Genomic DNA, 26693 nt, shown 5'->3' on the forward strand with positions numbered 1-26693 from the left:
AGTAGCGTGTCAGCCTGCCACGGTTCCGCTCTTCTGTGGGCAGTAACTTTCGTCTGATAGAACAAGTTTCTAAAGTTTATACTCTTTCTTGGGATACTTCACCAGAGACATTTTGGCGTGTGACTCTCTGTCTGTCCGCCTGTCTGTCCCTTGATGCAGCCACACCGCCAAAGTAAAAGCACTTGCTGAACGAGACGTTTATATAGGGACCAGGCGACCGTTTTGTGACGCCACCTCCGCTTCAGGGAACAGCGCCGCCCGTGACCAACCGCTCGTCAGTGGAATGCCGGTGGCGGTAATTTTTCATGCAGTATTGTTTCCTGCGTGCAGTTTGGCTCACCGAGGAATGCATTTCAGCTAAATGCTCCTGCAAAGCCGACGTGGGTAGCCGATCCAAGTATGCGGCGGTGCTGGCCTTTTGCAGTTGAAGGAACGGCGTCGTGCACAAGCGAAAGGCAAAGTTGGGTGTGCGTTCTAAGATTTACCCCAAAAAGAAAAAAAAGGCTGAGAGATGACGGCACAAAGCGTCGTTACTTACGGTAGTAACTTAGTTTATTTCACGGAAATACTCTCACAACAGCCATAGGGAATGTTTTTCCAGAATAAATACTGCATGGAAGTAGAAAAATATTGTTTTACATTGATAAGCATTGCTTTACGCCTGTAATAAACATTGGTAGCTGGCTAGTTGGTTAAAGGTATTTGAAAAAAAAAAACAATAACTGCATGGGTGAACGAGGATAGACAGGGGGGTGAAAAAAAACCTGCCTTCAGTTTCACAAATGAATGCTGCGGTCGTGTTTTGCCACAAGCTGCCACCTACGTTTTCTTCCATCTACAGCACGTCAAGAATTGCGGAAGATAGTTACTAACTAGCAACGCCCAGTGCTTCATACATGATTACCCCATTTTGCAGACTCGCAAGACCCGCTTGAGTTCCGGATAAATCGAAACGAAATTTGGTTGAAGCCATCTAATGCCACTTGAACCAATCAAGCAGTGGGTGATTCTTTCGCGTTGACGTAGTGCTTTATTTGTGCTCAACATTGCGTTCCGGGCAGCCACACTTAAGCTGGCCGCTCTGGCGCACTCCCGAATGCAAACGTGAAGGTGTCACTTCCCGCCCTTTTCATTCCATGGTGTCACTTCCTGCCCTTTTCACCCTCCAGTTGGAGATGCTCACGCTTGGTTGATGGTGCTCATCATGGCCAGGGCATCTCCGTCCGGCATGATCACTGTGAACAGGCCTGTCCCGTGGTCCACGTTGTCCTGGTAGCGAAGTCCGTAGTAGGTAGGGTCACTGTACGGTCGCTCCTTGGTCTTCGAGCGGACGTCAAACAGAAATGATGGCGAAGTCAAGTCGTGCACCGCCTGGTTAAAGCAAAAACGTTGCATGAGAGTTTTTTTTTCGGTGGAAAGCCTCACCAAGAAAGTTCCAAGCGGATTTCTGTGCGTAAGCGTCATAGGATCGGAAGATTCGTCCTTGAAGGCTTAGATTGAATTCAGAAAAGGTAAACCTAATTATCCACTTATGTTGAGCTAGGTTATCATCGAGGGTGTCTAAGCAGGGACTCATTTCTCCAGAATAATACAACTAAAATGAGTAATTTACACAGGGTTTATTGTAAGCTAGAACACGTAGTATCTGTTTTGGCCCCCACCACGGAGCAAGATATAAAGAGGAGCGCCGACTGTGGCCCAGAAAAAATCTTTTGCTCGGGCCGATAATGTCCACGCGCCGCCGGCCGCCCAGCTTTCCCTTTGCTCTCTTCCTCCTTCGTTCGCCCTCTCGTCGCTGTGCCTCTGTACATGGCTCTTCCCTTCTTCGCTCTCCCCAGAGGCATCTATTCTTGCGCAGCGACGTCTGTCTTATGCCTGTCCTACTATGCAGGAGGCATGCGTGCACGCGCGGAATTTAAACACCCGTGCGCGGCCGCAATAGACGGCGCAGATAAGCGCACGCCGCCGCATACATGGCGATCGCTTATTCCCGGAACGTTTAGTCTGACATTATGACTATCCACTAAAAATATTGTACTAACCCAGCACATGCAAGACGCAACTGAACGACGACGACTTCAGAAGCACCAAAGAATGAGCAAGAGTAATATGCAACGCCACAACATAGTCTAGCGTGATTCTGCTAACGACGAATCGATGCAGCGCAAAGGTTACCCTCTGTTGTTATCCCGCTCTCCGGCCGCGTGCTTAATTATTTATGCCGCTTCTGCGCACGAACAATGCTTACAAGGGTCGCCCGGAGTCTCCATCGGCAAACGGCAATGAGACACACATTTCTGTGCCAATGACTGAATTGGACGGCTGCCCTGTTGTAATAAGTGTACAAAAACACTGTCATCTTGATAAGGCACCCAAGAATATCAAACGCAACCTTCATTGTAACTCATACCGCAACTTACCGCCCGATGTTCACTGTCGCTCTACGGTCGTGTTATCTCGTCGATAACGCCATGGACTCCAAATAAAATGCTGCGATTTGTATGGCTGCAATTTTGGGCCTACGAGAGTTCCCGGCGTTTTTTGTTTCGTTAAGCGGCTGACCAGCAAAACAACCGGCTCGTTAAACCTTTTATTTCGGCGAGTTATCGCGAAATGAAGGCTTGTGAAAAGACCGCACTGTCAGGGACTTTATCTTGAGCAGATTGCTACGTCGCGGGCAGTCGCGGGTGATGTTATCGCATTTCTGTTCTTTTCTGATGAGCGTGTAAGTGCCGGCCCGTGTTCTAGGCGCACTCTGTTTTGGACGCAAGTTGCAGAACTGCGAGAAAGCTGAGGGAACTTTTATAATCGCCAGTGATCAGAACCAGTTACTCCTTTCGCCTTTTGTAAAACCTGTTAAAACAGAGCCAAATTGGTATTCCCAAATTTACAAAACGGAGCCACATTTTCGGCAAGCACCGCGCAAAAGGTAGTGTTTGTATAGCAGCCATATGTTTGTATGTGGTCTCTATATTTTGTTTTCCCGCCATGGAAACCAATCCTTAACGTATCTTTGCCGTACGGCCACTCAATTCCTTCGGGTCCGGGTTACCCGGAAGGTGCTGTCGAACAAGTTAATCAACTGTGCGAAGGAGGCGCGCAATGAACGCGAAGCGGCGCCAAAGCAGGCCCAAAGCAGACCGTGCCCAAAACTACCGTCGCCGAAGCAGACGACAGAGCCGACGGAATGCGTTCCGCCCACGGTGGTTCCGCCAACTCGCCCGCCGGCGCACGGGGAACGCCGGCCGCAGCCGCCGCCGGCTAAGGTCCCTTTCGCTGCGCCATCTACATTGTGCGCCGCGAGTTATGGACATTAAGAGCCCGCCGGAGAGAGCGAAGTCGGCGCTCCTGTTTATCGTGCTCCGTGGCCCCCACTCTGAGATCACTGATTATACACGCTGAATAAATGCAAATATAAGAAATTGTGGTACTGTCTTAATACCAGCACAGTTAAAGCGCTACTTTAATGAAATTAGCCGGGTCCTTGTTGGTCAGATGTTTTCGTAAAAAAGCAGGCTAACTCTGTTTCACACGTGTATAACAACCCACAATTTATAAAAAAAAACATCAACAACACGGATGCCTCGCTACAGCAAACAGTGTTCTTTGTGAGTGGGCGGGAGATCTTTTCATACAATGTAATCTGAAGACTAACTTCGGCCGTCGAATGCATCTATACGCTGGAATAAAGTTCCTATGTTGTTACAAAATGCCGTTGGGATAGATTAAAACCGGATAGTAACACACAGCCTTGTGGTTATGTGCTAGGTTCCAGGAAAGAACAAGACGACGCAGGGCACGATGTTATACTAAAGGACGACCTAGAAGAGGACGTCGACGATCTGTGTGTCATGGTCGTCGTATTGTTCTCCTTCTAAATACACGTTGCAATATACCATTAGTCACATTCTCTACGTAACAATACGCTGGATATCTCTGATACTCTGTACCTAAGAGCTTCCGTGACCGATACTGTGTACCGAGGAGTTACCACCACCAGGCTTGACGGCGAATTCAATTATTGAGTTATAAATCAAGCGGCTTGTTCAATTGCATTTACGTGTTCTCGAACCGTGACTGCTATTCGATTTGTTGATAGACTGATCATACATCTCCCCTCGATAAAGCCTTTACGCGATAAGAATATTAGAATAAGCAAATAGGTAAATGTGTAGCAACCGCAATCTTATCACGCACCTCCACACAGAGCATGTCAGGATGTCAGTGATATCTGAAGGGAAAATTAAACAAAGTTGACCTAAGTGACTTTGTGGCATCCGGGTGAAGTGTGATCCAAGCTTTGAATTGATGGTATGGCCCTTGATTCCGTTGTATAAAACATTATCCTTGCGTAATACTCAATAAGAAAGTAGGCATTGATGAAATTGATGTAGGGTGGCAACCTCGCACGGACGGTGCGCATGATACCCAGTCTATGTGGTTATGACTACACTAGCATTACTCAGAATTGCCACGACACTGCTATAGCCGTGCCGTCCATACGTGGTGAGAGCTGGATGTAACGCTATAGTTGCTGTTGCATCCAACACTTCGTCTTTATGGCCTGGATTTTCGCTGTCATGTAAATGGCACGGCAGGGCAACTTAAAGACTCCTGAGGGAGCTTAAGTGCCACCGCCACCTAAATGAGCCGGCTATTATAGTCCGCATACAAGTGGAAGCTGACGCTTCACGATACCTGTGGCGTCACAGAGGAAGGGACGGCAAGCAGAAAGCGGCGCCATGGGTATAGCCGTTACCAGTCTCGTCAAAACACCACCATCTACGTTTCATTTCTGACCTCACTTTGCGTGAAGTAGTCGCTGCAAAAGTGCGTCAGCGCTACAGCGTAGCAAAGCAGCACTGATGGCTGAAACAGTGTATACAGGGGTCCGAACTGTCTACAATCATAAAAATGCTCAGACATGGCTCTCAGCAGTGCATACGGCTTAGTGATTGCACATGTAATTCCAACTCTGTATCAACTAGGTCTATGAGGAAGGCTGTGCTGTGCATATTCCGTGCTGTGGTGCTGTGCATATTCCATACCTCAACATACTGAAATAAAGTTACTCATCTACAAACGGATCCTGAACATTAAGACGTAATCCAAATACACAAAATCGATTTATTCTTTTTTTCACTGAATAACACGTATTTGTAGCTCAATTTGGATTCAAAATCAAAATTTTACACTTCGTAAAACACACCAGGCGCCTCCAAGCGACCGCCGAAAGCCAGATTATTTGATCTTTCGTGTGCCACTTGAGCCACTTCACATGACATAAAAATGCACACTTCTGGACACCTATTACGCTGTACCAGTGTTTTGAAACAATATAGATTTTTGGGCAGCATATCTTGTATGCGCACATAGCAGATCTATTACAAAAGTTTTTTGTTTCTCTCAAGCCTGAAATTATTCAGTCTTGAGCTGTCCCAAAAGCTGGAGATGGACTTTTGACATTATACATGCAGTTGCTGTTACGCCTGAGAAACAGCTTATCACAAATGGTTCATTTGAACAGGTGGATCAGTAACGGAACCAACAATCGATAAGGTAATGCCCACTTATAAATATGCGTGTGCTCTGATGAACGGGAATGAAGTACCGGAGCCGGCACATGAGAGAAGCAGCTGAAAAGGCGCCAGTTTTTTGAGAGAGTTCCTGTTACTTATGAGTGAAGAAATGGGCCCAGGCTGACATACTATGGCACACAAAGGAATGAGGTGATTCCACAGTGATCAAGAAAAACTTCATTCAAGAGATCCACTGTTAGCTTAGCACTGCTTGTTGTGTAGACGTCTGGAGGCAACAGCTACGTTGCAGCAAGAAGAATTAATAAAGGCCGAATGAATGAATAAACCCGGAAAGATCAAGACAGGAAGCAGTGGTCCTAAGACAAACATGAAAGATTGAGCCTTTACTATATGCCCTTAGAAACATTATTGGCCAACACAGAGAGAGAAAAGGTAAAGGAAAGGCAGGGATGTTAACCAGGCAAGGGCGTAGTATGCCATCTTACACGTGGGAAAGGGGAACAATGAGGAAAAAAAGAAAAACAGAAAAAGAAGGGGAAAGGTACGGACAGAGCGTAAAGTGGTGTGCCAGCGGCGGTAGGACACCGTACACAAAACGTTGAGTGAGTTCATACAGGGCAGTCTTTTGTGCTACAGTCTTCTGTGCAAGTCTGTCGTTGTTACAAAACACAGAAGCGCTTTCGTCGCCTGGTGCGTAGATGACGGATAAGGACAGTGGTCAGGATTTTCTCCTCAGAGAACGGGCGCCGAGAGTGCAGCTTCCGTTGAGTTGAAGAGAGTTGGCTTCGTTCCGATGAAAAACGTGGACACTCGCATAGGACATGTCGTATGGTCTCTGTTGTGTCACACACTTCGTATGCCTCACGGGCCGCCATTCCAATCAAATAGGAGTAAGCATTTGTGAATGCGACCCCATGCCAGAGACGACGAAAATAATGGCTACAATCTACGCTGTGAAGGTGTTTGGAAAGCAAAGCTTTAAACGGCACCCACAACAATTCCCCACGAGACGTCACTTGAATTCACACACGTGGCTCTACAAAGAATGAAAGCAGAGATTCTGCCAGCCGTTACCTGGAACTCGCAGGGGCGGCGTCTTGAACACAGCAGCAGCGTCGGCCACGGCCGGGCTACAGCGGTAGACGCCGCCGCTGTAGCCCGGCCATGAGTCGGGAGAAAGAAAACGAAAAAGAGCGTCTTTCGAAGGGTGAGACAACGGCACATAGCCATGCTGATGTGCTAGCTCGGGGCTTTACCACCGCGCGACAGAAGCGCAGACACCGAAACAGTGGCGCGTGTGAGCTTAGTGATTCCCATTTATACCAATTTAAACTAGTTAGCTTAGTAAGTTTGAGAATTGAGAGAAAGCTGAGGGAACTTTTGTAATTGCTATTTCCCAGAACCTGTTGCTACTTCCGCCTTTTGTAATACCTCTTAAAACACAACCGAATTGGTAATCACCCATTTAGAAAACGGAGAGAGAGAGAGAGAGAGAGAGAGAGAGAGAGAGAGAGAGAGAGAGAGAGAGAGAGAGAGAGAGAGAGGGAGAAACTTTTATTGAGCGACTGGGGTTAAGGAAGCGTGGTGGCCGCCGGTTGTCCCATTCGTGGCAAGCAGTGCGCAAAAGGTAGCGTTTCTTTAGCGGCCAGATGTCTGTATGGGGTTTGTACATTTTGTTTTCCCGCTCTGGAAACCAATCCTTAACGCATGTTTGCCGTATGACCACTTAGTTGCGTCGGGTGCGGGTTACCCTGCAGGTGCTGTCGAACAAGTTACTCGAGCCGTGCGAAAGGAAGCGGGCAACGGACGCGAAGCTGCACCGAACCAGGGCCAAAACAACCGCCGCTCAAGCAGACGACGAAGTCGTACTGCGGACCTCGCCGCCGGCGAGCAGGGACTCCCGCGCGGAGAACGCTGCGATATTCGCGGCGCCATCTCTAGTGTGCTCCATGAGTGAAACCCTCCGCCCCCCCTTTTTTTCCCCGGCCGCAGCCTCTGACGCTTTAAAAGTGTTGTACCGCACGCCAAGAAACAACCGTTAGCTGGTAGAGGTAGAAAGCTTTGCTTTAAAATGGTTGCATCAGATTATGGGAGGCCTAATGCAAGGGGACACAGAAGATGTCGAATAAGAAAAACACCAAAATACATTATTTTCATGTATTTTGGTGTTTTTCTTATTCGACTATATGTTTTTTTGAAATTTGCATTTTGGGCGCTTGCCCCTGTTCATTTATATCTGATTGGCTGCAAACCTGCCATAGCTTTGCTGGTGCGGGTGTTGTTCCCCACCTTTTTTCTTGTTTTATTTTGGAAAGGGGTACACGGAAATAAATTGGAAATTGGTTGCATCAGATTATGGGAGGCCTAATGCAAGGGGACACAGAAGATGCGGGTCCAGGGCAATAATACGAGCACTCGTGAACTCTTGGGTAGTCCATTTGGATAGCGTAGACTCCCGGGAAAGTTTGCGGAGAGTCCTATAGCTGCGTGCGTCGTGGATAACGGAATGGATGTGGTCTCCGTTTTTTGGTGTGCCAAGTGGGCGGCAGCGTCCGCACTTTCGTTTCAGACGCAATGTGATTTGGAAGCCACTGGAAGGCGATGTCATGTGACCCGCTTGAGCAGCATGGTCGTATAATAGTCTTATCTCGGCCAGCAACTGTTCATGAGGTACACGGCACAGGGCTGATTAGAGTGATTGAAGCGTAGGCTTTGAGCCACAGAAGATCACCCATCTTTGGCATGAAGTTTGTTCAATGGTGCAAATGGCTCAACGGATGGCGGTAAGTTCTGTAGCCGTGAAGTGGCAAGATGGACTATTTGGAATTCTGTATACATGGACATGCGTGGTATAACAACGGCGCCAGCAGAACCAGATGCTGTTACAGAGGCGTCGGTGTAAATATGGGTGCAGTGACTGTGTCTCTCTTGTAAATAAATGGGTTAAGTGCTGTAGTGCTAGAGTTTGGAAATCTCGCTTCTTAGTTAAGCCTTGGATATTTATGCATGCTCGATGCTGCGTCGTACACCAAAGCGGGGGTGGCAGCCTCATCAGTTGAACTGCATGCTGGTGATGTGGGAAGCTACAACCTTTGCGAAAGACGCATGGGGGCGTTTAGATGGCATACTAACAAGGTGATGATCAGGCAGCGTGGTTAAGTGCCTAATGTGCGCCCTGAGGGTTTCAATTGTCACGTAATGGGACAAGGGGTGTTCACGAGCCACAGAAATGGTTGCAGCTGCTGACGTTCACCGTGGTAAGCCAAGGCAAGTTCGGAGGGCCTGGGCTTGAAGCCTTGCAGTTGCTAAATATTTGTGCGGCACGTACCCCAAAGCACAGGCAGGCTGTGCCGTAGGGAGCTCAAGAAGAGTACGTTGCATAGCTGCAACGTTGACTTCGTAGGCGTTTCCCACGTCTTGCCACCAATGAACGGACGAATATGGGTTACTGCAAACAGCCTCTTCTTCAAAAAACGAAAGTGGGGTCTCCAAGAAAGGTGTCTGTCGACAATCACGCCAGGTAAATTTGTGATTATTCACATTAGAGTCCATTTCGCCATTAACTGTCAAAGGATATGCATAAATGGGCTCCTGCGAGAACGCAAGCACTGCGCATTTCCTGGAAGACACTTCTAACTCCGGCTTATGCAGATAGAAGTGAGTCAAGTCTCTAGCCTTTTGTAGGCGCACGCGCACGTGCCGCCGATTCACTCCATCTGCCCAGATGCAGATATCATCAGCGCCAAAAGACAGATGAACTGTTCTATTGTACAACAAATTGTATTTTGCCTGGTGAGGTGCGTACTTCTATACTCGCCTAACTGGTAATAGGTGGACCATCGGGCTAGCAGATATGTTCCTCAACGACCAAAAGTGCGAAGACGATTGAGTCAAGCGAAGAAAATGAAAAAAATTCGAATGCAAAGACACGTTTTCTGCATAGACAGATGGGAGAGGTTGTAATTTTATGATTGATTGTGGGGTTTAACGCGCCGACGCAACGTAGGCGATGAGGCGCGCCGTAGTGGAGGGCTCCGGATTAATTTTGACCACCTGGGGATCTTTAACGTGCGCCGAAATCTCGTACACACAGGCGTTGTAATTTTATGAGAAAAGCCTCCATCTGCACACACAAATATCTTCGCGCTATGTGATGCAGCTCTGGCGAGTTCAGGCACTTGGATTTAGAGGGACATCTTTGTTCGAGTCCTGAGAGGGTCAAAATGTCTGATGCCCGGGACGGAGGGCACCACCTTTGAAGGATCGCAAGAACATTTTTCAATGAACATTTCTCTCTCTCTCTCTCTCTCTCTCTCTCTCTCTCTCTCTCTCTCTCTCTCGGACAGTAAAAATAGGCCATTCATCATGATAGTAATACAGTTATAATGTGAATGTTTATAAATACCGAAAGAACGACTTGAACGACAACTAGTCACTTCCGTCTGTGCGTGGCGGCAGAATCTGCTCGTATGCAGAACTGGTCCAGTGCATAGACACCACGACAAAGTACGGCACGAAAAGTGGATGTGACCTCACTTCTGGTCGCGATGCCAAAGAGGGCGTCATGTCATGTTAAGGCTCCCTTAGTGACGCCTAAACTTATGTAATCAATCACAATGCCTCACTAGCTTTTATGACACCATGAATTGGGAAAAAAAAGCTAAGTACCACCACTCTTGTATAGAATTCACACCGTGTGGGCCTTCCATGGAGTTTAACGCCGTAAACGGCCATGTCGGTTCTCTATAGATAGCTATATACGCTGTATCGCCATTAATATCATTTATCCCTTAACCGACTTAACCGAAACCCCTGGGAGCCCCCATGCAGCCGCGTGGAATAGTTTTTATTCAACATTAAAAAAAGTGAGACTGGATAACGAAACATTTGCGAGAGGATGCCGCGGCAACTTCTTCCATGAAGTGCGCATGCTAACCTCTTCACTGCAAAGTATACAAACCCTTTAAGAATATAGATCACAGCGCTTCTTTCTCAGGACAGTACTGAAACCAGAGAGCTCATCCTATGCCACTATGTGTTCTGTGCCCGTCGGCACTTGCTGTTGATGGTTGACCCAGATACAGCGAGAGGCTGTTAAGCCTTCCCAAGGATCTTTTTACGGGGCTCTTTGCGACAGTGCAACAACGCGCCTTGCATAGGGTTTTAAGGAGTTGGGGCAATACGGAGACGAAGGACGGCCCTATGTGGCCGCTGGTCGCTCCTTACTGCAGTGATGTCGATGTGGTCGGGGTCTCCGAGTTCCATGCGCCTGGGAAATGCAAACTTGATGGTCTCTAGGAATCGGTGAACGGTGGTGTCGTCGTCAGCCAGGCTGTTGCTAAAAGGCTGGGAAGGGTCCCTGTAAGTGTCCATGACGGCGAGGAGGAACTCCGCCACGATGCCCCCGGCAGGGGGGCCAACGCTGAGCAGCGACAGGTTGTTGTGCAATTCCCGCCTTAGCGCTGGCTTAACGTCCACCTTGTACTCCTTCAGGTCCGCAAGAGTCATTATGCCACCTGTGTGAATTTAAACAAGGGCGTTACAGCAATAACCCGCCGCGGTGGCTCAGTGACTAAAGCGTAGTGCGGAGGCTGCTTTTCATAGGGGGGCGGAAAGCGAAAACGCCCGTGTGTCGAGATTTGGGTGCACGTTAAAGATACCCCAAGAGGCAAAATTAACCCGCAGACCTCTACTACGGCTCGTCTCATGGCCACAGTGTAGCTTCGGCGGGTCAAACCACTATAATTTGCGTCGGACCCAGGTAACGAATAAATTGCAGCACGTTATCACAGGTATGCGTATTCGAAACAGCTTTGAGATTCGCAAAAATATAATTTGTATGAACTTTCACTCTATAAATTCAGTACTGAGGTAGCCTTTTGTATGATTGAATTAACAGCAATACAGGAATACAGGGTTTTGTAAATCTGTCGTCATGGTGGCTTTCATAGTGATGGGCATATCGACTGTTTTGCGGCATATGAGAGTGGAGCAACACCACCGCAAGCGACTGCTATTACGAACACTGCCCGCACCTGGTGATGGTGAGTTCTGCGGCCCTCCGGTATAGAACGACCCTCCGGTATAGAATGCTCGTGGAAAAGTTGGCGATAATACATTGCGCCTGGCTAAACATTTGGCGCATGTGCAAGGGAGAGAAGAGTTTTTGACGCCGTCGGAAGTAAAGAAAGACCGATCTTCTCGCTTGCTGTCCTAGACACTCTCGGAATTACTGAGCGCTAAGTACATCTAACAGTGCTCGAAGACGTTGAACTTGCAGAGAGTGTTTAGGCATCACCTACTGAATGTTTTCAAAGCCAGACAGACTGCACGCTTGTTACTGGTAGTGATGTGCTAGTCTGTTTTGGCCGCATACCGTAAGGTGGGGCCACAAGAGTAACCGCGCTAAACCGACCGTCCGGAATTCGAAAGAAGCTTATGCCTGGTTGCCAAGGCAACCGATGCTAGAGACCGCCGTAGTGCCGGCGCTCTGGCAAGCGATAAAAAAACTAAGTGCCGGGGCGGAGAACATTATGCCTGCGTTGCGCTTTCCATCTCGCGTCGCTCCAAGAGCAACTGTCCACGTGACTGAAGCACGGGGAAACACTAGTAATGGAGCGATAATGGTAGGAGTAGCATGGAAGAGCTTGGTTGTCCGCAGGGGGCTGATGTTTTTGGCATTGAACAAATATAGCAAAGGGATGGTTTAATGCCGCATTGTGTACTTTCGGGAGAAGGGGGCGGTGCCAAGTTCAGAATTAACGGGTGCAGGCGTGGAAACGTTTTTAGATATGTGCGAAGATTTTGTTCTTTTATCAATTAGACGAAAACAATGCTAAAAAAAAGCGTACTCAGCATTCAGATTGACTTTAAGACGTTGCAACGGATGTCGAAAACTATCGTATAAGCCAAATTAAAATTTTTAGACGGTGAGGTAACGTTGCCTAACACTCGTGTGCTGGTCATTGTTCCACTAATTCCTTACTGCCTATCTCACTCGAAAGATGTGAAAGGGCGCATTTCAAAAACACGCTTGCCAGCGGCAATCACGAGGCCGTGCAAAGACACACGGGAAGCTAGGTTCGCATCATGTACAGTTTATGAGTTCAATGTAAACGTGAATTTTGGGGAGAGGAGGAGAAGGTGGCTCTAGTTGTGAAAATTAGGTGTTAAGAATGATTGCCTTTCGGGGCTGGACCTTACATAAAAATGGCATAGCATACTCAAACACTAGCAATGGAGGGATAATGGTAGGAGTAGCATGGAAGAGCTTGGTTGGCCGCTCAGGGCTGATGTGTTTGGCACTGAAAAAGTACAGCAAAGGGATGGTTTAGATGCCGCGTTGTGTACTTCCGGAAGAAGGGGGCGGGGCCAAGTTCAGAATTAACGGGTGCAGGCGTGGAAACTCTTTGAGATACGTTGAAGATTTTGTTCTTTTCTCAGTTAGACGATTCGATGATTTGCGGGTCTGCGCGCAGTTCGTAAAAGACTGCGGCAAGTTTGGTTCAACGGGGGTTCCAGTCTGGTGCCGGAAGGAAAAGAAATCACGTGCATATCATTTTCGAAACCAGTTACCCACACAATCGAGTTAGGTTTTCACAAGGAAGAAACGTGCTGAGAAAATTTCCATGCGGGGATCTTTCTCTAGTGGCTTTTCTCTCTCTCTCCCTTTTTTCGGAGCCAAAGTAAGGCGCGTGAAAAGACAGGAGTAAATGAAGTCAACATTGTTAAAGGTTACCAACCACATTGTCCGTGTGCCATCTGAGGATGTTGTCACTCCGCGTACTTGTTACTATATATTTTAGCGAAATCCTGTAAAGTAACTCTAGCGATCAGCTTCCACAATTTTCGACGGCAGCAATGCAAGACTGTTTTCTAAAGAAGCCATGAATACACAATAAATCTCTGCTGAATTTTAAAGAATTAGCCTTTGGTAGCTTACTCAGCTACATTCTATTCAAGAAAGGCGTTTTTTAACAGCAAAAAAAAAACAACAACAAAAAGGTTGTATGACTTTTAAATTTCGTGCCACACTGACGTAATATAGGTCACCACTAAACAATTGGCCATCAGTATGTTAACTGTACATTGTAAATAAAGTTATAAGATCAAGCGGAACTACAGGAGTTGCCAAAATCGTCTATTCATGTTCCCTAGTGGTGACTTTAGTTGCTGGCTGTGATATAATAGGCTATGTGACGTCATAGGCTCTGTGACGTCAACAATGCTCTGTGACGTCATAGAAAAGTCTCCGGAATGTGGTTGGGGAGTGGCCACTGCTTCGTATGTTTTGTTTAATTTTAAATTATGGGTTTGTAGTTTTCCATACAATTGGTATCATTGTTATCCGAACGACGCAGTCTTTTTGTAAAGCAAACTTGTATTTGTCGTCATGGCCCCTTTGAATCACATTTGCATTGTAAAGTTGAACTGACACCGTGGGGTGTAAATCTGCAACATGGGTGCACAATTCATTAACACAACAAACTTGTCTCCTACACGTCAGTTGAACCTGCAGTCGTACATACTAAAACGAGGGTGCGGTCTCATGTAATTATAGCTTTGCGCGTCCTGTTTTGTTTTTCATGCTGAAGGGCGCTCACTAGCGATTGCCTCACTTACACTGTTTGAGGCCATACTTGCTTTAGGAGTGCTAGTTTTCCATTTGCATTGTAGTCAAACGCAGATGGTGACACACAATTACCTCTTTAATTTTATAACTAAACAAGTTATAATTATTTGGGACCCTGACAAAGCATACTTAGTTGACAAAATTGAATCCCTTCAAAATCGTGCCGTTCGTTTCATCTTTTCAGATTATTCACGTCATACCAGCGTCACGGCTCTAAAACATCGCGCATCTTTACCTATCCTATCAGATCGACGTAAACTGTCACGTTTATCATTGTTTCATAAACTGTACCATCACTCTTCTCTTCATCCTGATTTCTTTTCATCGACACCGACCATCTTTCTCCGACGGGACCATGCCTTAAAAGTGACACGTGTGAAATGCCACACTTCCAAATATTCACAATCCTTCATACCTCGCACAATTGTGGATTGGAATGCCCTACCATCTCACATTGTAAATTTTACAGATCCGACCAAATTCCAAGAACTTTTACACACTTACTTCGTATGTTAACTTTACTAAAAAGTGCTTTTATAGGTTCTAGAGTTCCTTCAAGATTTTTTGTTTGTTTTCCTTCTTTCTTGCTTTCTTTTTTTTCTTTTTTTTTGCCTCACACCCACTTGTATTTATTTGTTTGCCTATTAACCCGCTGCTAGTATTCTTTTTTTTTTTTCGTTCTCAATGTATCCTGCCCCCTATGTAATACCCTCCTAGTGAGGGCCTTTAGGGGTATTTTTGAATAAATGAAAAAATAAAAGTAGAAGAAAAAAATACGAACCTAGCACATTACCTAGATAAGGGAACAGGACGCATATGTCTACTGCAATACGGGGTCGAAACAAAATTCCTCTTCAGTGCTCGGGTTTGTTTATCTGTGTACAGAAGTGTCTATGAACGATGAATTTTGTTTTCATCTGCTGCATGTGGCATTTCCGGGTGTGACATCGCTCAAAACCGTCTCAGGTATCATACTTCCCTCGTTAAAAAAATGCCCCTTTGTCGACGCAGCCGGGAATGGGGCTGAAACACTAAGAGAGGACTAGGAATTGGGTGATTGCTGGCACGGGTATCGGGAAAAGCCTCCTTTGGCCCGCCGATCATTAAAATGTAATAAAATTTCGATGGTTTTACGTGCCAAAGCAACACGTCAGCTGTAAGGAGCCGCGTAGTGCAGTGCCACCGGTTATGTTAGACAACCTCTGGGGCTTCAACGTAAACAGATATTTCGACCCCAAAGGCGTTCCAGTTTTCGGCTCCGTCCCTCGCAGTCATATTGCTGTGTTTCCTAGAGCAATAAACGTTTCCACAGCCATTCCCAATTCGTTCGCTGAACAAGAACTGCTGCGCTCTTGTAGCAAGCTTTAAGCTAAACTAACTGTTTAGAGATGGAAGCTCCTAATTTTTTTAGAAATTTTAGTCCCGACGCCGCTTGCACGCGTTGGCATCCTATATGCCGGTGTATCTTCTGACAATTTTCGTTCTTGCAATAACTGCATAAACTCTGCTCGCATTCTGTGAGTTACCGTTCTTCTTTATGTCGTCGGTGAGTTTCTTGCCGATGCTGCCGCCGTAGAAGGCGCCGTGACCCTCTTGGGCAATCACGCTCAACGTGGCGGCCAGCTTTGGATTGTTGAACCTTTCGTCGGAGGTCATCGTTGTCTTATTCATCTTTCGGCTGCAAAAGTGTCCGCTGCGCGAAGCACAAGGAAACACTCTTAGGGGTGTTGAACCTTTCGTAGGAGGTCATCGCAGTGTTATTCTACTTTTGGCCGTAAAAGTGCCTGCTGCGCAAAGCACAAGGAAACACTAAGTGCTGATGTGTTATGCTCATATATTATGACTGGCGTACGCAGCGCATAGATTCTGGGAATGTAAAAATCCTTTAGGGCGGGCATAGCTTTCTAATGTCGGCAATATCCGGTACCAGTGGCGGACACAACAGCAGTTAAGCCAGCGTCACGAGTTTAACTTTCGTACATTGCTTGTAACTTTACCTACAACATCTTGTGAACACAAGGGAGAGCATTAAGTTCCCTTTTACAGCAAGCAATTTTTTCAAGAGATGCTCGCCGCAGGCTCACCCCATGTACGTCGTGTCATATGACATTGAAGGTTCGGCGAACCCTAAGATTGATAAAAGCCCGGACCCATCCTGTGAGCAGCGGGACGAGATAGAGTTCCTGTATTTAGTTCCGCTACACGATATACAGTAACTCTAGGACGAGCTGTTCGGCACCGCTCGTGACTAACTGCAGTTCTGGCTGGTAGAATGGCCCTTGGCAGCGGACCAATAGAGCCTAGTACTGAAGACTATGATTTAATAAATCCTTGTTTAAATTAAACTCCTTACTTTCCGAAAGCAGTGGTTCAGTTGTCAAGAATTATTCCTTTTGGTCATAACATCCTTGTCGTATTTTATGAGTTTGATGGCTAGGTAGCTGATTCACGTTTCACACTCGATTGCAGTTGCTTTTTCTGTGGCAAATAGGTCTTACAGAAAAACTGACGCCCCCTCGCAGTGACTGCGAGCGTTTCAGCCGTGTTTTTGGATTGCCAAATACATAGATACTGCCGTATATTGATAGCCAGAGTTAGGGACCCGCACGATTGAAATTTTTCCTTGTGCAAGGTGCCCAAACATGGCTGTGTACGTTTCCGTAGAGAAAAGGAATTATGGAATCAATGCAAGGGTGCTAGCTTCGTAGACTGTTTTTTTTTTTACCCGCGAGCACAATGCGATGGTGGCGGCGAACGAGGGCAGTGTCAAGTGCACTTCACGCAGTAGTAATTAGATCCCTGATTAAGTCACGAAATCAGTAACGTATGGAAGACTAAAAAGATTTCAAATTGAGCTGGTTACTTTTGCTGCATTTGCCGATAACTCCGGTCTGCTAGCAGTGACCACGCACTGCATCGGTCAGCCAGTACTTTGCGAATGCGGAATTAGTTTTGAGTCTGCCGTTCGGCTGAAAGCGCCCATTTTTTATTTTACTGCGTAGTATTCTTTTCCGAGTACTCCCACAGCCAGGACCGTGACATGCCTGCGTTTCCACAAAAATGCAGATATCATGGAAGTTCCACCTGTAATCGCTATAGTAGCGTAAATGGAGGTAATTGGTCGCGCAAAATTTTGAAAAACGAAGAAAATAAAGAAAAGTACAAAATGAATTACAGAAAATGGCGAAACGTGTAATGCCCTGCATTTCCACAATAATGCCGATATCGCGGAAGTTCCACCTGTAATCGTTATAATAGCGTAAATGAAGGTAACTGGTCGAACCAAGTTTTGAAACTAAAAAAATTAAAAAGAATTTTAAAAAATGCGGAAAATCGGGAAACGTACAACGCGTGGCATTTCCACAATAATGCAGATTTCGTAAAAGTTTCATCTGTAGCTGAGAAAAACGTCTTGCTGGGCTAGTGTTTCCATGATTTGATGCCCAACAAAAACACGGGCGAAGGAACAGAGTTGACGAGATAGGCGCTAGTCTTGTCTACTCTGTTTCTTCATCCGTGTTTTTTGTTGCCCTTGAAATCACGGAAGCTTCACCTGTAATCGTTATAAAAGCGTTAATGGAGATAATTGGTCGAAATAAATTTTGAAAACAAAAACAGAAAAATATAAAATAATTACGGAAACTGGCGAACCGTGTTACGACCTGCATTTCCACAATAATGCCGATTCCCGGAGAGTTTCAAATGTAACCGTTATAATAACGTAAATGGAGATAATTATTTGGACGAAATATTGAAAAGCTGAAAAAATAAGAAAAATATAAAGAAATTACGGAAAAATGCAAAATGTATAACGCATTGTATTTGCCCAATAATGCAGATTTCACGAAACTTCCACCTTGTAACGAAATCTTGAAGAACTAAAAAAATAAAAAAAAACACTACAATGTAATTAAGGAAAATGGCGCACTGTGTAACGCACTGCAGTTCCACAATAATTCAGATTTCGCGAAAGTTCTAATTGTAATCGTTATAATAACGTAAATGGAGATACTTGGTCGAACGAAATTTTTACAATAAAAAATACGCAAAATATACAATAATTGCGGAAAACGGCGAACCGTGTAACACCTTGCATTTCCACAATATGGCAGATTTCGGGAAAATTTCCACCTGTAGCGTTTTAATAGCGTAAATGGAGATCATTGTTGTAACATAACTTAAAAAAAACCAATAAATAAAAAAATACACAAAAATACTGAAAATGGCAATCCGTATAACGCTCTGCGTTTCCACAATAATGCCGATTTCGCGAATGTTGCACTTCGAATCGTTATAATCGCACAAATAGAGATAATCGGTGGCACAGGATTTAGAAAAACCAAGACATTTGCCTGTAAAAACTCACAATCAAGGCAAGCGGGGTACGCATTAGTAGGTAATATTTTTAATTTCTGCGGAATTTTTTTTAAAGTTTGGTGTGCAGTCACGCAAGTGCTGCCCGCTATTTCCTTGCTAAGTGTCACAGGGAAGTGAATCGCAACAGTTACAGCCGTTACGGAGCGTTAGTGTGAATACCGGTACCAACCTTCGCAGTAGTACGCGTAAATCTGCAATTTATCGCTCGCCACCCGCTCTTTGATCTCCGCGAATTTCACTGAGATGAAATTGTCCGAGCGGAATTCTTCTAGCGATGTTTGCACCCACAGTGAAGCATCGGCAGTTTCTATTAGACAGCCACTCGGCAGAACTCCTCCTCCTCCTCCTACTTTTCCTCCCCCTACCCCTCATCATACTCATCATCATCATCACCGTCACCACCACCATCGTCATCATCATCATCAGGTCTTATTTCGGATCTACGTGACTGTGATAACCGCTGATAACGTTCTTAATACTCGTCAAAATGCTGCTCTCGTTGTAATTTGCAGTTATTAGCCTTACTGTAGTGTGGTACCCGAAGTTCTCTCGCTATTTTGCTTTAAGCATGAGTTTTAAGTTGTTAACTTCAGCATCTGATTCTCAGTTGTGAAGTAAACAAGAAGTTGAGGCGTGCAAAGCAGGCACTGAGCAGTCTCCAAAAAAGAGTTTCCAGGTAGGCAGCCTAAATAAATGCGCTTTTCTTCCGCAGGGGTATTTCCACTGCGTCTTCGGGAAGCCTATGATGCATCAAGCGTGGCTAACCGCAATTCAACTCTGTGAGCAACACAGAGAGTCCAACGGATCACTCGTCGCTGATTATTGTGCCTTTCGAGCTAAGAAAAAGAGATCGCGAAACCGATAAAGGTGCTCACACGTTCCGCACTGGCCAATCCAGTGACCGCAATTCGTCAGAATGGCGTCGCTTGCTCGTTTTGGGTAATCAAGGTCGCTTATAAGTGAAGGGAGCCTTCGTGAGGAACTCGTGAGACCGCTCTGCAGTTGTCTTTCCAAATGTGACGGAACCCGCTATTGACCTGATCAGTTTCCCTTGATATTTGGGGAGGTAAATTGTCACGTATCCACATGCATGCGAAGGCTTTTAATTTGGGACATCGCAGTCAAGACGACGACGACGATGAACGAGTGCTACCCGGAACGTATCAGCAGTGGCTTGCTCTGGCAGCTCGAGTGCTTCTCGGTCAAGGGCGTTCTTCTCCGCCGCTTCTTCTATTAGCTTCTTCTAAGTAAAGCTTACGAACACCACCAAACGTGCATTTGCTGTACGCGTCAGTGGTGATATACATGGAAGATATGGCTGAAGCTTCCACTATTGACGATATTTTTGGTGAAGCAAGCAGACGCAAGGCCCTTAGGCCTGTAACAAGAGTATACCTCACTGAGCGCTTTCGCCTTAGTAGGAACGTAATCACGAAAATTTCCAGTCTGTATGTCCAGCATCTCGAGGTTGGTGTTAATATCACATCTAAGCCATTTTCACCTTGGGAGGGTGTAATTTGAAAAACGGCGTTCACACCTTTACATATTTCTGGAGACAACAGCCTCTTTGGTTTTTGGGCATTTGTGTGAGTGACATTTCTGATGAAAATAAATTGTGTATATATTATCCGGCTGAACACTTGTTGAGAATTTTGCAAAAACAGGTAATTTCTCCCATATATAAAAATATTCCGTTTATGTGTTTATTAGACGAAAGCCGGTAAAGCAGTTGTCAGACATTCGAATGGATTACATTTGAGAGCAAAAACAAGTTCGATATGTGAACCGGCCTGCGATTCAGGGAGGAAGTGTTAAAGACCGGCAATCGACACTAACGTCAAACCTGGATAGGGGCGAGTAATGCAAGGTATAAGTGTATTCAAAGATTGTAAGTCAATCGCTTGCCACACGGCGCGCACGCTGATTGGGCGCTACACAAGCCCCGGTGGGAGTCACTATATCCTGCGTAGCCTTCAAAGATAATCTGCAAACATAATCTTGAACAGGAACCTCTGGTGGCGGGTCCCATTATTCACAGTAGCCTTATTATCCATAATACGGTTTCGATGCTGAGCGCTCGGCGTCTTAGGCCTTGGCGCCTGAGTTTTCTTGCCCACGGAGGTAAAACCATTGGGGGGTAAAAGTATAAGGCTGTTCTGTAAAAGTCTCGTGTCTTTGAAGCACGAAGCTTTCTAGCGCGGGGCATTGGAAAACGAGTGGCCAAGGGAGTTCTTGTAGTACGCGTTTTTAAAACGCGTGTCCGGGTGTTTTAGTACGGTGACTACAGGGGACGCCGACAGCCGGATCCCCTCATGTGCTTTGTCCCCCAAAACACGCTAGGCATTTTTAATTACTCAGGGCGTAGCTTATAAAAACGAATCCAGCCGTACAGAGTATCCACACCATGATAGGAGGGAACTCTCGAAATTGGAAGCCTCTGGAACCAGACGTTGGCCGATACGTGGAAATTACATTAGGCCTTCTTAGTTTGTTAGTTAGGGGTGTAATTTAAAATCGTCATTCTTGTTCTTTCAGCGGCGTTTTACTGTGAAGTCTTTAAAGATGTTTATGTGACTTTGTAACTTTGTATGAGTAACATGTAACTTTGTATGAGTAACATTTATCAATTGGTCGCAAATATATTGCGGAATCTGGAAAAACACTGAATATGTCACGAATAAATTAGCACCATAGGTTTCAGTACGGGAGAAACCCTGAAGCTACGTTTTTAATGTCTTTACGGGCTACAAATAAAAAAAATACGATTCGATATCTCAGCGGGCGAGCGAAGTGATTACGAATTTGCGAAAACGGTTTTTCCTCCCTTAAAGGGGCACTGACACAAAAATTTTGCATCTTGTTTTTTTTGTTGCGATAAGTAGCTAGTGGCCTACTTATAACCTGCAGAAGCCTCATTTGCTTCAACGTGCAACGGTTGTTTAATTAGAGGCATTTTCAATGCGGCCAGTCGCAGTTTCGGTTTCAGTGGGTGCCGCGAAACGATGGATTTTCTATGAACAAAGCTGACCACGTGACCGTCGGAGGGATATCACAGAGCAGAGCCGCCGTAGCACTGTCGAATCCGCATCGACGGCAGTTTCTGCGAATGCCCCCACGTACTGATCTCTTGAGCCGCCTAATTAAAAAGCGACCGTGGACGTGACGCAGGCGCTGCGAGTGCAAATGCTGCCAAAGAGCGACGCTCGAGGCAGTGGCTGGCGAGACGCGCGCTGGGAGCAGCCGGAGCAGCAGATGACAATTTTTAATGCAACCCGCCATCGCATCATTAACTCCTTTCTCATAAGCTGCCACTTGGGTACAGTTTCGTGCAGCGGTAACAAGCTATCACTCGAGCTACCTGCGCCGGCCTGGGCCACTTCGCGGCCGTGGCCACCGCCTGCACAGCGACCGTGCGGCTCGCTCAGTGGGCTTTTCGTGTCTCCGGCGCGTTTTCGCGTCCGATGTAAACAAAAAGTAATAGAAACAGAGTGCCTGGAATCGCTGTAGAACTTTGGTCGCGGCCAGCTGCCCGATGAGCTGACGAAATCACGGCGCCTCCGCCGCCAACGATCGGGTCGTTCGTTGTCGAGAGCAGAAGCTCCGCCCTCCGGCCCTCCGATTGGAGCGGCGAGCCGGGCGAGCCGGCGAAAAACGCCGGCAGTGCGGAAGCGGCAAACACAAACTCGTGACGTGTTTGCATGTTGTTTATTTACACAATATCCTCGGGATGTCGATTGCGCGTGGTACTCTGCTGGCTGCTCGGTTGCGTTTCGCATACTTTAAAATTGATTTTAAATATGTTCTAGGCTGTATTCGCCGCTGATATTTTGCAGATGATGTATATGTGTTCACACCAATCTATCTCCGAAGTTATCTCGCCTTCAAAATTTTGTGTCAGTGCCCCTTTAAGAGTATAATTTTTACAATTCGAGCCTTATATTGCCGCAGTGACATGATGTAAATGTACACCCGAAATATGAAGTCTTTAGGTCCAAGAATTTTTGTTTGGTGTTGATGAATAAGCCAGTCAGTCGGTCGGTCAGCCCGTAGGTCGGTCGGGTACTACATTTTATAGGTAAAGATATAAAGGACAGGATATTTGCCCCTAATGCCATTCCCATACATGTTACCACACCGTCGTGCAGCAGGTGCAAGCAAAGCGAGGAGGGGGTAAAGGCATCAATAAGCGACGTAAATAAACGCTAATTTTTCGCCAAACGATCGCCATATCGCACTTACCATAGCAAGACGTTGGCTAAGATGTCTTTCTCGCGGTTCTTTAGTTGCAGGGCCGCATCCCCGCCTAACTCGAATCCGTCACGAGCCAACTGTATGGCGTCTCTGAATAGCTCCGCCCAAGGCACGTTCGATCCGATGTGGTCTAACATCGTGCGGAACCCGAGCAACTCGCCAGGCACTCCAGCCGCAAGGAAGCCTGCGCGGACGTGGCGCCGAACGCTTCGGAAACTTGAGGTGGCAATGGTAAAAAAAAGGGCTCCAATCCACGCTGTGAAGGTGGTTGGAAAGCAAAGCTTTAAACGATACCCACAACAATTGCCCATCCGATGTCAGTTGAATGCACGCATGTGGCCCTACAAAGAGTCAAACGAGAGATTCTGCCAGCCGTTACTTGGAATCCGCGCGGGTGGCGTCCCGAACGCAGCAGCGTCGGCCACGGCCGGGCTAGAGCGGTGGACGCCGCCGCCGAAGACCGATCGTGCGTCGGCAGCAAGCAAATGTAGAGGAGCGTCTTTCCAAGGGTGAGACAGCGGAACCCATCTTGATGTCCTAGTTCGGGGTTACACCACCACGCGACACAAGCGCAGACACCGAAACATTTCGGCATGTGAGCTTAGTGATTCCCATTTACACCGATTTAAACTAGTTACTTTAGCAAGTTTGAGGATTGCAAGAAAACTGAGGGAACATTTATAATCGCCATTTATCAGGACCAGTTGCTCCATCCGCCTTTAGTAATACCTCTTAAAATTCATCAATTTAGAAAACGTAGTCCCATTCGTGGCAAGCAATTCGCAAAAAGTAGCGTTTCTCTTGCGCTTAGATGTCCGTGTGTGGTCTCTACATTTTGTTTTCCCGCCCTTCAAACCAATCCTTAACGTGTCTTTGCCGTAGGACCGCTTAATTGCGTCGGGTGCGGGTTACCCAGGAGGTGCTGTCGAACAAGTTAATCAAGCCGTGCGAAGGAAGCGCGCAATGAACGCGAAGAAGCGCCAAAACAGGCCCAAAACAACCGTCGCTAAAGCATACGACAAAGCCGCGCTGCCGGCGCGCCCGCCGGAGAGCAGGAACGTCCGCGCGGGGAACGCTGGCTAAATTCGCCACGCCATCTACAGTGTGCTCCGTGAGTAAAACCCTCCCCCCCCCCCTCTCCTCGCCCCCCGCCGCCTCCACCGCGCGCGTTGGGAGTTTATTGTCCCGCACGCCGCGAAAGAACCGTTGGCTGGAAGAGGAAGAAAGCTTTGCTTTAAAACACGGCTGACAGATTTCTACTCTCCCTAGTGAGAAATGCGGGCGCAACGCGAACTGCAGTCTTCGTGGGCACGGGAAATAGTTGCTGCGTCTCTGGAAGTGATCGCGTGATCAGCGAACGTATGGTGGCGCGCTGTACTCTTCCGTTATCTAGCAGCGCGTCGCTGCCGCCGAGCATGTTGTTGCAAAATTGTGTTTGAACCTTCCGCGTAAATGTCAAGCGGTTCGGATAAGACAGGCTGCTAGGAGGAAAGAGAGAGTTATTTTATTGAAAGATAGGAGCAACGAAGAGTACGTCGCAAGACCTATGTCCAGGGTCGCCCACTCTTGGTAAGAGCACGGCGCGCCGTGGCCGTGTGGCCGCAGCTCTAGCGCACTAGCCGCGGCCCGCGTAGCCGTTCAGGCGCACAGGGGCTGGGAAGCGGGGCTTCGTGACGTCTACTAACGGGCGGGAGCACGACGTGTTTGCTTTGCTGTGAAGCAAGCTTAACTCTCGACATGCTTGTAGCGTCTTAGCGCGCCGCGACCGTGTGGCGGGAAAGCGCACTTCCACCTATTTCGGCGCGTTGTGTAATTTCTGCGTACGCCAACTGAGCGTTTTCTCTTTGCAGTGCCACGATCCCAGTTAAATGCATGTATTGTTGAAAACATTTCAGGACTGGTTTGGTTCGCGTTATGGGGTTTAACGCAGCAAAACGACTGTGACTATGAAGACGCTCTACAGGAGGGATCCGGATAACCACCCGAGGCTCTTTAACGTGCACTGATATCGCACAGCACACGCGCGTTCTTGATTTCGGCGCTATTGGAACGCTGCACTGGTTGTTTCCGGGATAAAGAGGGGTGTTCCGGGTCAGTATAGCCAAGCACCACGGAGCAGTCGTCTCGTTCCCTACGATGCTGAAAGGCGGAGGTGATGAACGGCAGAACGCTGCCACCGTCCTCGGGCTTTGATTCCACATGGAAAGCGCATTTGACATATTGGTGATTTTTCTTGCCCGTGGCGTTTGGCTACGCCACGAGTTTCGTGAGGGTAGAGAGAAGAATGCAGAAGATATGGACCTCAATAACGGAGAAGTTGTTCCACAACCATACTGCATGGAACTGATGACCACAGCGTCATTATTCGCGTGTGCCCACTGCGACGAAATGCGGGTCGGACCAAAGAGAAAGATACGTAGCAGGTGGCAACAACGGGTAGGGCCGTTGTGTCCTCATAGCTAGCCTGGTAGCAGCGCTAGCAATGATATAGGCAGTATAACGCAGCACACTAGACTGGAACCAGTACAGGACTCTGCCGGAGAGCTGGACGATCGTGCTGGGTGAGGCGCTTGCTAGGCGACTGCTTGAATCGTCTCGACAATGCGCGATATTCATACGAAAAAAGCCAAAAGACGTCGAGACGAAAGTCGCGGGATCGAAACCCAGCAGCTGCGGCCGAAGTTACGTGGCAGAGAAATGCACGGACACCCATAAGCTATGTAATGCCAGTGCAAATTAAATGAATTATGATGGTCGAATTGATACGGAGCCCATCTCTACAGCGTCTCTCACTAAATTAAACCACACCCGTCCTGCAGTGTTTGCAACAATACATGCATTTAGCTGGGATCCTGGCTCTGAAAAGGGGAAGCGCCGAGTTGTCGTACGCAGAAACTACACAACGCGCTGCATAAGCGAAGTGCGCTTTGCTGCAACGCCGTCGCGGTGTGCTGAGACGCTACAAGCATGGCAAGAGTTATGCGTGTTTCAGAGCAAAGAAAGCACGGCGCGCTCCTGCGCTTTAGCAGACGCACTCGTGCTTTCTTTCTGTCCCTCTCACTCAATCCCTATTTGTTCTCACTTATACCCTTTCTGTCCCCTCTGTCTCCTTCCGCCGTACCGAGTTGTATGCAGGTGAACTCCCAGATGAGTTCAACATACCACCAGTCCCCTTCTTTTCAACTTTATATTCAGATCCACTTTCCACTTCTCCACCCCCCTCCCTAGTCTACTTCTTTCCCCTTTCCACTTTCTCTACAGCATGTTTACAACAGGTATTCAGAACATTGGATTTGTAACAGGTGGGCGTAAGGCTTAATGGAGACTACCCCAGTAACCACAGATTTGCTGATGACGATGCCTTGCTAAGTAACTCGGTGAGCGAATTCCAAAGCATGATTACCGCTCTGGTGAAGCACAGTAGAACCATGGGCCTGAAAAGTAACAGAAAATTAAAGCAGTGCTCAATAGCCTCGGGGGAGTACAGCGATTTGAAATAGGTGGCGAGGCCGTGGAAGTGGTAAGCGAGTATATCTACTTAGGCCAAGTTCTAACCCCAGATCCCAACCATGACGCAGAGATAATTCGAAGGATAAGATGGGGTGGAGTGCATTCGGCAGGCATTCTCAGATAATGAATGGCAGCCTACCATTGTCCCTGAAGAAGAAAGAGCATGACAGCTGCATCTTACCGGTACTCACCTACGGGGCAGAAACTTGGAGGCTCACTAAGAGGGTTCAACTTAAATTGAGGACGACTCGCCGCGTAATGGAAAGGAAGATGACAGGTGTAACATTAAGGGGCAATATGAGAGCGGAGTGGGTCAGGGAACAAACGCGTGATAAGGACATTATACTAGAAATTATGACGGAATGGGTGGGGGCAGGCCGTAT

At 47.1% G+C, this 26693-nt stretch overlaps 1 protein-coding gene across 1 annotated transcript in view; it reads right to left on the bottom strand.

Annotated features, from left to right (window-relative positions):
• Nucleotides 1-26693, bottom strand: part of LOC144180594 (scoloptoxin SSD14-like) — a 59763-nt gene that overhangs the window by 27967 nt on the left and 5103 nt on the right. The window contains exons 2-5 of the mRNA XM_077708920.1: nt 22789-22984; nt 15699-15865; nt 10767-11056; nt 1184-1371 (exon numbers count right to left, since the gene is read on the bottom strand). Of these exons, the coding sequence (XP_077565046.1) occupies nt 1184-1371; nt 10767-11056; nt 15699-15865; nt 22789-22984 (841 nt within the window). The remainder of the gene's footprint in view (nt 1-1183; nt 1372-10766; nt 11057-15698; nt 15866-22788; nt 22985-26693) is intronic.

The sequence above is a fragment of the Haemaphysalis longicornis genome, unplaced genomic scaffold (assembly GCF_048455015.1).
Source record: "Haemaphysalis longicornis isolate Haplotype H1 unplaced genomic scaffold, Haemaphysalis longicornis Haplotype H1 scaffold_4, whole genome shotgun sequence".
NCBI lineage: Eukaryota > Metazoa > Arthropoda > Arachnida > Ixodida > Ixodidae > Haemaphysalis > Haemaphysalis longicornis.